General features: G+C 41.0%; 1 protein-coding gene across 3 annotated transcripts; it reads left to right on the top strand.

Annotated features, from left to right (window-relative positions):
- The first annotated feature begins 562 nt into the window (after nucleotides 1-562).
- STAMBPL1 (STAM binding protein like 1) lies at nucleotides 563-13,354 on the top strand. 3 transcript variants are annotated; one of them, XM_056849590.1, is made up of 10 exons: nucleotides 563-634; nucleotides 1,301-1,518; nucleotides 2,561-2,636; nucleotides 4,921-5,016; nucleotides 7,438-7,780; nucleotides 8,091-8,215; nucleotides 9,238-9,375; nucleotides 10,541-10,653; nucleotides 12,041-12,140; nucleotides 13,261-13,354. In XM_056849590.1, the coding sequence occupies exons 1-10, from the start codon at nucleotides 605-607 to the stop codon at nucleotides 13,315-13,317; spliced, it is 1,296 nt and encodes a 431-aa protein (XP_056705568.1). In that variant the 5' UTR covers nucleotides 563-604; the 3' UTR covers nucleotides 13,318-13,354. The 3 variants fall into 3 exon arrangements, with proteins under 3 accessions (XP_056705568.1, XP_056705569.1, XP_056705570.1); XM_056849591.1 differs by having other exon boundaries at nucleotides 580-634; nucleotides 8,091-8,173; XM_056849592.1 differs by lacking the exon at nucleotides 10,541-10,653 and having other exon boundaries at nucleotides 580-634; nucleotides 13,261-13,344.
- The last annotated feature ends 1,711 nt before the right edge of the window (nucleotides 13,355-15,065 follow it).

The raw sequence follows: 15,065 nt of genomic DNA, 5'->3' as shown, positions 1-15,065 counted from the left end.
ATATTTTCAGGGAAGGAAGGAGGAAATTTCTGGAGAGGAGTCACCATCCTCTAGTAGCCATCTACCTCCTTCAAAAGTGGAGGCAAACATAGTGGTGCCTCTACTCAAGATATTAATGCTCAGACACTCCTGTGGGAATGAAGTGTCTACTTTCAGCATCCATTGAAAGGTGGCTAATTGTCAGCAAACTAGGTTAATTTTTTTAACTGGGTAAAAAATAAGGTTATGTATACACCCTCAACACCCTGTCTGGTAAAATGTAACTGTTGGTTAGTTAATTGATATTTGGTGTGTTAAAGTGCAGAGCAAGCCTATTGCTTCAATACTGTGTTCTGTCAAAGCCAGAATAATGTATACCGTAGGTTTGTGTGAACATCATCATGTTTGGGGGAAATCAGTTGCACTGAGCCACTTGGAATTTCTTTCTTCTGTGCCCAAAATACTTTGGATTACCCCTACATATCAGTTCATGCCAGTGTTTTGTATTTACAGGCAAATATAAGAAATGCAGTTGAAGACAGAATAGGAACATTTTTTCCCATTCTGTGGCTATATGGAAGGACTCTGATGAAGCAGTGAAGTTGGTTTGAAGGGAGAAACTAATATGGACCAGCCATTCTCTGCGAGTTCTTTGGTAAGTACTGAGGATTGATGCATCCATGGGAAACTGAATTTTGAGCTAATTAAATATCATGTGTAGTAATCCCACTCCATTATATTGGTTGCAACTTGGGTAAATGGGTGGGGAAAATCTCAGCATGGTAACATCATGTTATGCATTTTAGATTATTAGACGTTACTGGAGAGGGAGGGAAAGCGAGGAGAAGGCAATGTGAAAACAACAACTAACTCCATTATGTCTTTGTTTTGGCCTGAACTGCATTTCAAACCTCATTCATTATACTTTTTTGTAAAATGAAAATAACGGAGCAGTTAATATTGGTTTTAACTGCAACCCACCTGTATAAGTGCAAAGTGAAGTGAAATAAGAACCACAGTGAAGTGTAACATAATAGGCATTTAAAAAACAACCTCGCAGCTCATCAGTAGCAAGAAGCTTTGGGGAAGTTGTGGTTTGGGGGGAACGTGCGGCTGGGTATGATCTTGCTTTTAGTGTAATTTTCTGCCATTATATTATAATGGCCTGGAAGCAGCAAAGCTCTTTGATTGTTGCTAAAACTAGAAGTGGCACCTAATTGCAGCTCAAGATTTTTCTTGAGTTTCTTGAATAAGATTGTTTGTGAATAAGGACAATAGAGTCAACAAAGTGACACGTAACTTGTGATCTCTGATTTAATAGAAAAGGCTAGCCGCCATGCCTGACCACACAGATGTTTCACTGAGCCCAGAAGAACGTGTACGTGCCTTAAGCAAGCTTGGTTGTAATATCACCATAAATGAAGACATTACTCCACGACGTTACTTTAGGTTTGGAGTGGAGATGGAGCGTATGGCATCTGTATATCTTGAAGAAGGAAATCTTGAAAACGCCTTTGTGCTCTATAACAAGTTTATAACGTAAGAATTTGTCTGCTTTCAGATTTTTATTTGATATATACTTCATTTAGATTTTAGGACTGCTAGTGGATACTGTTCATGCAGGCTGCTGGGAAGGAAGAGTTTTCCTTTTTGGATATAAGTACTTTGCTGACCTATGCAAATCCTTGCCTTATTCTAGCACAGGGCTAGAAGCTGTCTCTAGGGTGGGACCATGGCTCCGTGGTATAGTGTTTTCTTTGCATGCAGAATGTCCCAGGTTCAATCCCTAGTGTGTCTAGTTTAAAAGAGATCAGATAGTAGTAAAGGTCCCCCTGTGTAAGCACCAGGTCATTCCTGACCCATGGGGTGACATCACATCCCGACGTTTCCTAGGCAGACTTTGTTTATGGGGTGGTTTGCCAGTGCCTTCCCCAGTCGTCTTCCCTTTACCCCCAGCAAGCTGGGTACTCATTTGACCAACCTTGGAAGGATGGAAGGCTGAGTCAACCTGGAGCCAGCTACCTGAAATCAACTTCCATTGGGATCGAACTCAGGTCGTGAGCAGAGCTTTTGACTGCAGTACTGCAGCTTTACCACTCTGCGCCACAGGGCTCTTACCGATCAGATAGTAGGTAATGTGAAATGTCTCTACCTGACACTCTAGAGAGCCACTTCCAATCAGAGTTGACAATACTGCCCTCAATAGACAAGTAGTCTGTATCAGCTGAAAATACCATAACAAAACAGTTACTACAAATGCCTTCCAGAAATGTCATTGGCTGTGTTTGACGAACCACCTGTTCCAGAATAGTGACATTAGCATTGGTGGCATTACTGTTGTTAAATAGTATGAGAATTAAAGCTATTGTGCACATAGGCTCTGTGAGAGCCTATTGTAGAATTATGTTTTCATAAAGTAAACTTAGAAAGGTTATAGAAAACCAATATGAATAATAAAAAAGGAACACTGTGTCTGGTCCCATATGATTTCTGCAACTTGCTTTTGTCTCAGGACAAAAAAAAACATACTAATGATATTGTGTGTATTCATCAGGGACAACATGTGTGTTTCATTTTCTAGCTTGTTTGTAGAAAAGCTGCCTGGTCATCGAGACTACCAGCAATGTGCTGTTCCAGAAAAACAGGATATTATGAAGGTAGAGTTGCTTTTTTAAACCATCATTTCAAAGCGAGGAGGGGGTGTCTTTCTAGAAATTATAAACTTTCACCAGGGCTCTAGAACAGTGGCTTTCACATTCGCTGCTTCAGGGAACATTTCCCCATCAGCTTGTCAGATAAGGAACCCTTGTACATCTGCCAGCACATTGCAAAGATATGCTCCAGGATACACAATTGGTGCATTAGGGCATTGTACAGGCCTGTTCAGCATCACCATTATCTCCAAATTAACTGAGAACACACCCAACTCTCTCTTGGCAGCGGCATGATATACAGTGTCTTTCAAGAAAGCTGTCTTACATTCCTTGTTAAGCTTCCAAAGAACTCCAGGTTTTCCAGAAAGTGGCCCTAATATGGCCTGTTTTAAAGTCCATCCAGTGAAGAGTTATACTAGCAGTAATCACAGGAGTGCAGCCCTAGGCATGATTACTCATAAACCTTTCTAAGTTTCACATAGGATTGCAGCCTAAATTATAACTGCAGTCTTTATTAATGCAAATCATCTATAAAATGTCACATCATTACATCAGATGCTGAATACATAACTGATACTCCAATCCTAAATACATTTATGTGTATATCTGGTTTCAGTAAAATGTATTATGGTTAGGTCTGTGTAACTGTATCTATCTAGGATTCTGTCTTGAGTAGACCCCCCCCCCATTCTGTTTTCTGTTTTTCTAAAATAAAAACAACCACAATAGAAATGAATGAGCAAGATATAATTACCTTTATCTGTTTAGGTTTATGGCTAACATACCATACATTCATAGTTTCATAAATGATGGTAGATACTTTGAATCAGGGCTTGCCAGTTCACTGCCCGTGGCCTCCATGGCACCTGCCGACTCCTTTTCTGGTGCCCACCAAGTGGGTTTAGAAAGTGGGTAAAGCCAGGTAGGGCTTTGCCCAGCAGATAGACTATTGGAGATTTGATTGGCTGTACAGATTTGTTAAAATGTTGCTTTGGCAGCAGCTGCCACTACAACACAAGAGTCTGCCCTGTGTTACTGAAGTTAAGCTGTGGCAATCATTTTGTGGCTGGCTTCGCCTCCTGCAGCCGCTATTTTGTTGCTGCGCCCACCATACCTTGTGAGAATTCCAAATATGCCCGCAGGCTCCAAAAGGTCGGGGACCCCTGCTTTAAATGATAAATTTATTTGGGTTAGAGAGAGATATTTAAAACCATTGTATTTTTTCCTGTCTGATTTTCTAGAGTACGGTGCCTACTCTTTGAATGAAGCCATGGTTTTCAGTGTTTTTTTGGAGCCCCATTATTGCTGAAGCTATTTAAGCATTTTTACTGCCTAAAAATAAGAGATCTCTGAACAAGCTTTGTTGATGCAAATACCACCCCCCACCGAAACCCCCCCCCCAACTGTTCACTTCCCCAGTCCAGTTTGTTTGGAGCCTTAGCTGGGGTAAGAATGGAGGTAAAATGCCCCAAGGGAAAACAAAGAACTGTGGGTGGGGGGAGGTGTTCCTTGTGTGTCAATTTTCCCTGTAAAATGCCTCCCCTCTTTAGTATTTCAGTGCAAGAACTCAGGGTCAGGAGCCCGTGCTTGCCTTGTAATCTGCAGTTCTGACATGAGGACTGAATGCGTTGATTTTCTGTAGCCTGATTCTGTGAGCCTGTCTGCTGAAGCAGATGCAACATTACCTCCTCCTCCTCCCAGTAGAGGAGGTACCATTGCCCATATCAGACAAGGGCATTTACACCTCCTGTGTAGGGTTGCCAGGTCCCTCTTCGCCACCAGAAGGAGCTCTTGGGGGCGGAGCCTGAGGGCAGGGTTTGGGGAGGGGAGGGACTTCAATGCCATAGAGTCCAATTGCCAAAGTGGCCATTTTCTCCAGGTGAACTGATCTCTCTCGGCTGGAGATCAGTTGTAATAGCAGGAGATCTCCAACTAATACCTGGATGTTGGCAACCCTACTCCTGTGCCATATGTTAAATTTGGGGAAGGACATAGCTAGCCATTAAAATTGCACCGTGGCCGTATTGGTATCACACTTCTTGCAGCAATTTATTTATTTTTATTTATGTATTTGTTGTGTAACTCGCCCTCCATCCCTGGCCAAGGCTGGGCTCAGGGCGGGTGATACATATCAGTGAGCATGAATGCATTGCTTTCTGTTTAACTTTACAGTAGTAAATGATGGATATGGTATCCAGATGATGGTTCGGAATGGAGGAGCTGAAGCATTCACATGCGTATATATGCAAAGGATTTATTTGTTTTTATTCCCCCCCTCCCCTCAAAGAAACTGAAGGACATTGCATTTCCAAGAACGGATGAACTGAAGAAGAACTTGCTGAAGAAATACAGTGCAGAATATCAGGAATATATGCAAGACAAGGTAAATGTCATCAGACAATTATACCTTTTATCAACCACAGAATAGCGATTAGAGTGTTATAGTAGGATCTGGGACACCCACGTTCAAATCCCGACTATTCCTTGGAAGCTCACGGGAGGACCTTGGGCTTAGCGGTCTCTCTCAGCCTAACCTACTCCACAGGGTTGTTATGAGGATAAAACAGAGGATGGGAGAATAATATTGTAAGCTGCTTTGGGTCCCTATTTGGGAGGAAAGTGGAGGATAAATACCTAAATAAATAATATATGTGAAGCTTAATTCATATTTCACAAAATAACAGCAAAGGTATATTTCTTGTCCCCTTCTTGAAATAATTGAATTGTTTGGGTGTTTTTTTGTTTTGTTTTTAATGGGATGAATCTTGAGCTGGTTTTGAAGAGGCAGCATATAAATTCTGTAAATAGATAAAGTGGTTTGTTTGTTTTTTATAATCCCATTAATGTAGTAATATGATAATACCAATAATAATATCAAAATGTCATGTGAGTGACTGGAAATCAGCAGAGAAACGTACTGCTTTTTACTTAAAAGCCAAACTTCATTGCCTCCAGGCATGATCTGTGAAAACACTCTAAATATCACAACCACTTCTCACCCCTCCCATCTACACACAGGGCACATAACCAAGCCCCAGATAATTCTCTTTCTAGCCTGGGAGTTTTGCAATTTCTCCAGATAGGAATGGAAAATGTCTACCATAGTTCTTTCTTCTGTGGGCCTTGTTGGCTTTGTCTCCCTGAGTACTCAAACACTAGTGTGCAAGGGAAAATATATGGTACCAGTGCCCTAAGTACATTTGATGCTTCTTATAGTTTCTTTAAAAGTAAGGCGACGTCCAGTTGGGTTGCTTAAGTCCCACTGCATTCCGTGGTATTTAAACATCCTAACTTCCCTGTCCCATGCATGAATGTTTGGAAGTTAATCTCAATGAGTTAAAGTAGTTGTGAAAACATTTAATGGGCCAAAACGATTGTTGAGAAGTAATTATCCGTCTCCATATCTCATTCCAGATGCATTTACAAAGACCAAAATATACACTCATGTGGCCCTTTTCACACTGTGTGCGTAAAATGCCCTCAAGTCTCATCTGACTTACAGCAACCACTGGTGAGGTTTTCAAGGCAAGTGACTAAGCAGAGGTGGTTTGCCATTTCCCTCTTCTGCAGAGTCTTCCTTGGAGGTCTCCCTTCCAAGTACCAACCCAGCTTAGCTTTCAAGATCTGATGAGATTGGGCTACACTCCACATCCTTTTCTGCATTACTATGTACAAATAGTAATATCTTTTCACAAAATGTAGTGTGAGCGTCAGCTCTAAAATCTTCAGACTTTTTCTAGGAAGCTGTGAGACAGAAAGCTTGCTAAAGATAAGCAGGTCTGGGTTTGATGGTGTTTCCAGGAGGACTCCTATCAAAGCACCCATGTATACTGCCTAGAGTTTCAAGGAAGTAAGATAGCATACACAGTAATGATTCAATAAAAATTAAATACTCAGCAAGCCTTGATAGACTTATAGTGCAATCCTAAACAGAGTTGTACCCTTGACCTCAGAATTACAAGCCTATTGACTTTAGTAGACTTAAGAAGAGTGTAACTCTTTTCAGCTTTGCACTATTGTTTAATTAACTGGGGTTCTAATCTTCCTTATTATTGTCCCTTATAATAATATAGACTGAGTGTGCTTTTGTTTCCCAAGCCCAGATCAGGATGGCCAAACTGGCATAATGGCTGCAAATCCACTTATTTAAATGTGATTTATTGACATGCAGAGGAATTAAAGGGCCAAAGTGGGGGTGCCCTGATGGCATCCCATCCCCACCCGCCCTTCAGTCCATTCATCCAAGCTTCAGTACCAGAAATAAGTCCCAGAGTGGTAAGCTGCAGTACTGCAGTCAAAAGCTCTGCTCACAACCTGAGTTCAATCCCAATGGAAGTTGGTTGCAGGTAACTGGCTCAGGGTTGACTCAGCTTTCCATCTTTGCGAGGTTGGTAAAATGAGTACCCAGCTTGCTGGGGGTAAGGTGTAGATGACTGGCGAAGGCAATGGCAAACCACCCTGTAAACATAGTCTGTCTACTAAACATCGGGATGGGGCGTCACCCCATGGGTCAGTAATGACCCAGTGCTTGCACAGAGGACTACCTCTGCCTTTAAGAAAAAACACATTTACTAATGATTGAGGCAGAGCCCAGTTTAAAGACATGGTCTGTCGTTGTTGCATGTGGTTTGGACCCCCGTGGTCCTGTTTGTTTATATACTTAATTAGAAAATTTATGTCGCCTCGCCAGAGACAATCAGTACAAACAGGCCAACACCACTTAAAGGATTTGGCCTTCCTTAGCTAGGCTCCCACCCTTGTCTTTGGATGTTGATTAAATCTCTCCACTTAACGCATTTTCCAGAACAAATGCAAAGCTGAAGTACTGAAGCAACTGGAGCAGCAGAATTTGATCGAAGCAGAGAAAAAGCGAATTGCCCAAATCCGTCAACAGCAGCTGGAAAAGGAGCAGTTTCAGTTCTTTGAAGATCAACTGAAGAAGCAAGAACTAGCCCGTGATCAAAAAATTAAAGATGATTCTGTTTCTTCTGAGCAGACGGATGGGAGTATGTTGTCGTCATGCCTTTCACCACATCTGAACAATACTTTGTCCGCTTCATTAACAAACAAAAGTGAAGCCTCGGCTGGACGGTCTCCTCCAATTAGTCGGGCAATAAAGCCAGCTGCTACCCTAAGTGCTGTCCAGAGTAAGCAAGCATCTTTTTTCCTAATGGGCCGATGCCTCCCATTTTTATTTTTAAAATGTTTCCCATTTTAGAATCATCATTTATGGGTCATTTGAGCACTAATGATCAGGATTAGCACCACAATTCAGATATAGTAAAAGGTCCAACTTAACTAACTTCAAAGATCCAAACATTTACATCTCCGACAATTAAACCTGTTAGGATCCGGTTCGACACTGTGTTTTAGGGAAGTGCTTTACTGTAAGATTTCCTTACAAATGACCTCTCTCTCCTCTCCCTCCCTCCTTTCCAACCTCCCTTTCCTTTTCAGGCAATGCGACTGAAGGGCTGCGAAGTGTAGTTCTACCCAAGGATCTGAGTCACAAATTTCTGCTGCTAGCAGAAGTAAATACAGTAAGAGGAATAGAGACATGTGGAATTCTCTGTGGCAAACTGGTACAGTTGATCCTTCACATTTGTATGGGGAAGGCACTTGTAATAGTACTGTATTTTCCTATAATGAAGTGGTATCAGAGCAAAAGCTGATCTGAAGTGTAAGTGTGCTATATAACTGGATTTCTGTAAAATAGCTTGTATGGGTATGGGCAGAAATTCTTATTGAACCGAGGTCTGATTGTTTGCCTCTCTGCAGAAGTAGTTAATTCTGTGAGAGGCACGGAATGCAATTACCCTGCAGCCATCCACCTTCTTGACGTTAGGTGCCTACAAGATTTTTCATGATTTTTTTTCTTCCATGAAATGCAAAAGGAATTTTGTTGCAGTAAAATTGATGTTAAGGATAGCAGAAGCCAATGATGTGTTTTATCCTCAGATTTTGCTTTTTTTTTTTAATCCACTTCTAACGCCTATCATTTACTGTGGCATGGGTTTTCCTTACGCATCTCAATAATACATGTTGGTGTCTAACGTTCACTACTGAAATACTTAACTGTATGTAAAACATGGATGATGTACAAAATGTTCAGCCTGGCACCTGAGGTATACACAAATGCTGAATGTGTATATTATATCTAAGAAGAATGTAAAAATAATGTAGTATGCAGGCCAATTCTATGTATGTTTACTAAGAAGTAAATTCCACTGAGGTCCCAAATGTTCAGGCTTGCGTACTAAAAGGGCAGTACTGATGTCCTAACTATAGATATGACCAGACAAGCATCCTAGGGGGGCAGGGGACTTGTGTGTGGGTGTGTTTATATCTAATATGTTAAGTCCACTGGGGGTGCAGGGGACTTGTGTGTATTTGTGTTTTTGTATATACTGTGTTAACTCCACTGTTGCTATTTTGTCTGTTGCTGTGATGAATCACTGGACTGAAGCATGAGCTGGTGTAAGTTAGCACAGCTCCACTGAAGTCAGTTGTAAGACCCATGCCAGTTTATACAGACGGTAGGTTCTGAAGATTAAAGTTGCTTGTTCAAAAACATATCTTCCTCCTCCCCTCTCGTGTTTTACAGACCCATAATGAATTCACTATTACTCATGTGATAGTACCAAAACAGTCTGCAGGGCCAGACTATTGTGACATGGAGAATGTGGAAGAATTATTCAGTGTTCAAGACCAACATGATCTCCTCACTCTAGGCTGGATCCATGTAAGTATACAGCCAGTGAAGTGCTGGGGATGGAAGGGCAAGCATGTAGGTTAAAAAACAACAACAAACATACTGTTGCCAGCATTGCAGGGTGGTGGGGGAAGACAACTCTCAAATACATGTGTAATTTTTCCTAGTTCTCATCACCGAAACCATGGTGGAAAGAAAGGAATAAGAGATTAAGCTAAGTCATATATTACAAGGTGCATTTGGTTGTTCTCCCATGCCTCCTTATGGACAGGGGTAGGTGTACATAGTATTGAGCTGGTCATTATGCTGTAGTCCAAACAGGTGTTGTTGGGTTACTGGTGTCGCTGGCAAATACTGCAGTGCAAATGTCAAATCCATATTAATGTGTTGCATTCTGGGCAAGCTGATCAGTGCAGAGTTGAGCACGTGCAGATGAGATTGCGTTGGTGTATTCATAATACACCGCTCAACTCAAACATTTCAGCCTTACATTGAAAGAGATGCTTTGAGCAGCACTGCATTTGTATTGGCAAGATGGACTTGGGCCAAAACAATAATAAGAATTCTTTAACTTTGCACAGTTACTCTCATTTACAGTTTGCGTGATTTACCTTCTCCAACAGATATCTTAGGTCACATTTTCATTGGAAATAATTGGTTGGATCCAGTGATCTATAAGTGGAAGGCCTGCATGGTTACTGGGCTTCTTCTATCCCTCTCCTCCAGCAGCCACTTCCAACTATGGGAAATCTGATCCCCAGGGTTGCAGGTCCCTAAACCAGGATGAGTGTCTTTCTATAGTGAGCTCACTATACTTCTGAGTGCACTCCAAGAAAATAATTAAGCCAGTTGAATTCAAGTTGGCATTTAGTTGTGTGTGCTTTTTCCCTATTCCAGAAATAGTTGCATAGGCAAAAGCCCTTGCTTTCTGTTTCTTTCAGGATTTTTTTCTTGCCTGGTTACTCTTAACACTTTCAAAAAGGACCTCATCTGTGACTTCAAGGTGTCAACTTCTGAGGGTCTTATTGCTTATTGCTTTAGGTGAGGGCCATGGCATAAATGGTTTCCTCCATTGATAGGTTTAGAAAACCCATATACTTATGGTTTCTCCTTGATGGTATTTTAACCTTGACTGGTAAAAAGAAAAAAAATGTGTCCACTGTGCAGAGCTTTCCTTTTTTTTCTTTCTTTGTAGACACATCCAACACAGACTGCATTCTTATCAAGTGTTGATCTTCATACACATTGTTCTTATCAGCTAATGTTACCGGAGGCTATTGCAATTGTTTGTTCGCCAAAACATAACGAGTGAGTTCTCTCTCTCTCTCTCTTTCTAAACTCTCAGCCGTGTTCAAGTAGCTACTTTTTCTGTAGTCAGGTCACCTACAAAATCCCTTTTTAATTATCAAGGTGGGGAAAAAACGGAACACATTTTAGTACTTTAGTGATCATTCATTAACAGGCCACTTTATTTCTCAGTCTCAATTTATATAATATTTTAATTAATTTTCTTCTTGCATTTTACAAACTTTGGCTAATAATATCGAGTTAAGTACGCAAACAAATTTCAGTGGTGTTTTCTCAGACTTGGGGATCCATAATCTCATTTTCTGTCCCAATAGAAATCCTGTTCAGGAAAGAAAATAATAACTGCTGGTAGAGCTATCCCCACATGTGGAGGAGTTAGCATTGATAGGCCTCAATTGAGGCCTGTTTTACCCTTCTTCATTTCCTTAGTGTATATGCTAGGGTTTCCACCTCTGGGTTGGGAATTTCCTGGAGATTTTGGGGGTGGAGCCTGAGAAGGGCAGGGGGCTGGGGAGGGGTGGGAACTCAGAGGAGTATAATGCCATTGAGACCACCTTACAAAGCAGCCATTTTCTACAGGGGAACTTATCTCTGTAGTCCGGAGATGAGTTGTAATTCTGGGAGATCTCCAGCCACCACCTCTACACCGTTCTCACAGCATTTTCAAATCGCCAAATTCTTCTCTAAAATGGTGTTGGCGGCCTCAGGTCTGGCCCGTAACTTAGAAAAGTGCAACTCTATTTAGGATTGCATTGATGGTGTCCTAATGGCTGGTGAAGCAAACCGCCTGCCTCCTAGGGTTAAGCAGATAATTCACAGTGGTTAGCCGTGTTAGTCTGTCTTCAGTAATAGAAAAGAGCAAGAGTCCAGTAGCACCTTAAAGACTAACAAAAATATTTTCTGGCAGGGTATGAGCTTTCGTGAGCCGTGGCTCATAAAAGCTCATACCCTGCCAGAAAATATTTTTGTTAGTCTTTAAGGTGCTACTGGACTCTTGCTCTTTAGGGTTAAGCAGAGTTCTGCATTTGCAGCACAATACAGTAAGATACTTTCAGGGCTTTATAAATTCAAGCAGGGCACAGCTGGACAATTCGGAACCTCTGTTTTTGCTGTAGTTGCTGCAGAGGATGCCGCTTTGGGCACCACCTCTGCCTTTAAAGCAACTTCATGGGATTGGGCTACTTGTGTGTCAGTAGTTAGGGATGAGATTGATTGGAAATACTTAGGCTTGTCTGCTCTTTACGCAAGGCCCACACTTGACTATTCACACATAGTAAATTATGAAGATGTGCACCTTTAATTATGATTCTGGCTAACCTGTGGATATATTTTCAGAGTGGAGAGGAGCACCATTGTATACAAGTTACTTTTATTCTTTCCTTTCTAGCACCAGAGTCTTCAGACTTACCAATGCTGGCATGTTGGAAGTTTCTGCTTGTAAAAAGAAGGGCTTCCATCCTCATACAAAGGACCCTAGGCTATTTAATGTAAGGATAACACTTACGTTGCTTACCATCACTTCGGTTAAGGATATTTATTTTAAAACACAAAATATATTGTCACAAAGCAGTTCTTTTTTTTAGATCATACCAGTGGCAGCAGTACTGAAAGAAATGATTCATTAATAATATCCCAAAACATGTATGTTGGAGATTTTTGCTTACATTTTACCAGTTTGACTCTGGAAACAGGGAGGATATGTGAGATCCATTTCTTCTCCCCTCTGCTTCCTGAAGCTGGCTGTAGTGTACTGGTGAGGGAGGAGAAGAAATAAGCACAAATCCTATAACTTTAGGGGAGGGGGTTTCTGCCAGCTTGTAGCTGAGATAGGATTGAGATTTGCCCTTGCTCATTCCATGAAAAGAAAGTTTAATATACCTGGCACCTCCCTAGTATTCCAGTCACTATTCATTCCTTTTATTTGGAACAGTGTGGCTAAGCTTACACTGACCGATGATATACCCACACATCGGTGGATATTACATTATTGTGACGCTATAGCAATCACTCACAGTTGGATTTTCCTTTGTGGACAAGATTGGTATAGTGCATTGGTATCACAGTATCCAACAATATACAGTCCGACATGTCACAAAAACTTGGTAATTATTGCTTCACACTTTATATGACGGCAGGCTTTCAAAAGCTCTGACTTGGGTGCCCGATCCCCTCAGATTTCAGAAGCTAAGCAGGATCAGCCCTGCGTAGTACCTGGATGGGAGACCACCAAGGAAATCCAGGGTCATGATGCAGAGGCAGGCAATGGCAAACCACCTCTGAACATCTATTGCCTTGAAAACCCTACGCGGTCATCATAAGTTGGCTGCGACTTGACAGAAATTTCCACCACCACCAAGCTTTCAAGAAAGGCAAGGGTGAGCCAGAAAAAGGAAACGCTTCTTTGTGTGTCGGGAAAATACCCTCCCTAACTCCCAGTCAGATCCCATTGAGAGGGGCAGTGCTAGCCATTGGATAGATACCGTGTTTTCCAAGAGACAAGCTATCATTTTGTTCTGTCTGTTACATGTTTTATTCTTGAATGACTTCAGCTGCAGCTGATTCCCCACTAACAGATGTCTTTGACTGATTTGATTGTTTTGTTTACAGACTTGCAAACATGTCATCGAGAAAGATGTAAAAATAACTGTTTTGGATCTGAGGTGATACGGATGGTAGAAGAAAGGCCTTCCCGAAACAGATGGCCAAACAGTGGCTGCCAGATTTTACTACAGTGTTTTCCAAAAGTTACTGACATTTTATATTTGTACGTTTTAGATTTAATAATTTGATATTTATTACCCTTTCCCATTTTGAGGTTATTTTGTTGTTCTGTTGAGATAAGAGTTCACGGTGGCATTCAATCAGGATCTGTTGTTTATTCTGAAATACTGTGATATGACAATAAAGTGAACTTGAAACAGTGACAGTACTGGGATTTTTGTACTACTTCTGATCTTTCTAGCTTCATGATTTTTCTCAACTGCAGCTTTTCAGCTACACATATTTTAATGAATTGTTTAACTGAATTGTTTAATGAATTGATTAAGCATTATGGACTACAGAACATTTCTTAAGACTCCTGAATATTCCAACTCTCCGGCTCAGAACTGAGGGAAAGGAAGCCCCTCACCTGGACCACATGACCGTTTGAGCATGAAAACGGATGTTGACATGCTTCAGATGGCAGGGGCTCCCTCTTTAGTGTCTACAGGCTTGAAAATTTTCTAGAAGATTCTTCCAACCAGCTGGCCTGTGCAGTACCAATGTGGGACTGCACAAAAGAACAAAGACAAACAAACTTCCAAGTAAAACAGACTACTCCTATTGCCTCACTACCATGTGCTTCCCAGTTGAGTAATGCTTCCTATAAAGCAAGGGGGAGACAGCAATTGGAAGAGTATAATTGGAACACTAATGTTCCCTGAAACTAAAAAAAATAAAAAATTTGGAGCAACTCCTGGAACTTCCTACCTATCTTGACTGCAGTGACCAAGTGTTCAAAATGGGCACAAGCAAAACTATCAAAGGAGCAGAAAGAAGACTACAAATAAAAATGTTTCTAAGTTCATTCTGAGCTTCAGGTTGAAATATTAAGAGTCAGTCCACACAGCAATACTATCTACTTTTTTTTTTGGTAGCCCATATTGATGAAGCTACAAATCTTGAAGACTTACTTGAAAAATCCTTACCCTACTTTCCATCTATTAGTAAATATTTTGAATATTCCAAAACAATTTCAGCCTTATCAAAACCACTAGTTTCAACCCCAAAGCTGAAATATTAGTACCGATTCCAGTATGAACTGTACCAGAAATTGTCACCAAAATGCACTAATGAGGCTGAATCTCCCTACAGGAGAACTTTCCCATGCCCGAGGAATCTATCTTTTGGGGATCCCTGTATGCACTTTTATTCACAGGAAGCATTCATTACTAATTTTTTTTCCTGTTCTTAGGAGCATTCCCTACAGTTGTCATAAGAACCTAAGAAGAGCCCTGGATCAGATTGAGGATCCATCTAGTCCAGCATCCTGTTAACAGCAGTGGCCGGCCAGCTTCTTCTCAAAGCAGGGCATGCCAACAACAGATCTCCATTGTTTGTCGTTGTAGAATAAGATATTCAGAAGTTCACTGTCTTTGAACATGAACGTTCTACTTAGCTTTCATGACTAATACACAAGTATTAGTCAATCCTGTACGTACCTGCTGGGCCAGACTCTTTTTGTTCCATAAGGAATGGATTTGCAACAAGAGAAGCCAAAGGGAATTTTTATTTGTGAAAAATAAAAAGAACTTAGCACATAATATTTTAAGATTTATTCCCCCGCCCCTCAAATTATACATAAATCTAATTGGAAACAAAGAGACATCATAATGAGAGTATTGGGAATGGAGATATATAAGAATGCTATT

Source organism: Euleptes europaea, chromosome 5, assembly GCF_029931775.1.
Source record: "Euleptes europaea isolate rEulEur1 chromosome 5, rEulEur1.hap1, whole genome shotgun sequence".
Lineage (NCBI taxonomy): Eukaryota > Metazoa > Chordata > Lepidosauria > Squamata > Sphaerodactylidae > Euleptes > Euleptes europaea.
This window is presented reverse-complemented; position numbering and strand designations above follow the sequence as displayed.

Bases quoted from the DNA above. Each gene is read 5' to 3' on its own strand.
- STAMBPL1 (XM_056849590.1), top strand. From the start codon at position 605: ATGGACCAGCCATTCTCTGCGAGTTCTTTG. The intron at 2,637-4,920 runs GTAGAGTTGCTT...CTCCCCTCAAAG, and splicing joins AAAAACAGGATATTATGAAG to AAACTGAAGGACATTGCATT. The intron at 10,654-12,040 runs GTGAGTTCTCTC...TTTCCTTTCTAG, and splicing joins TGTTCGCCAAAACATAACGA to CACCAGAGTCTTCAGACTTA.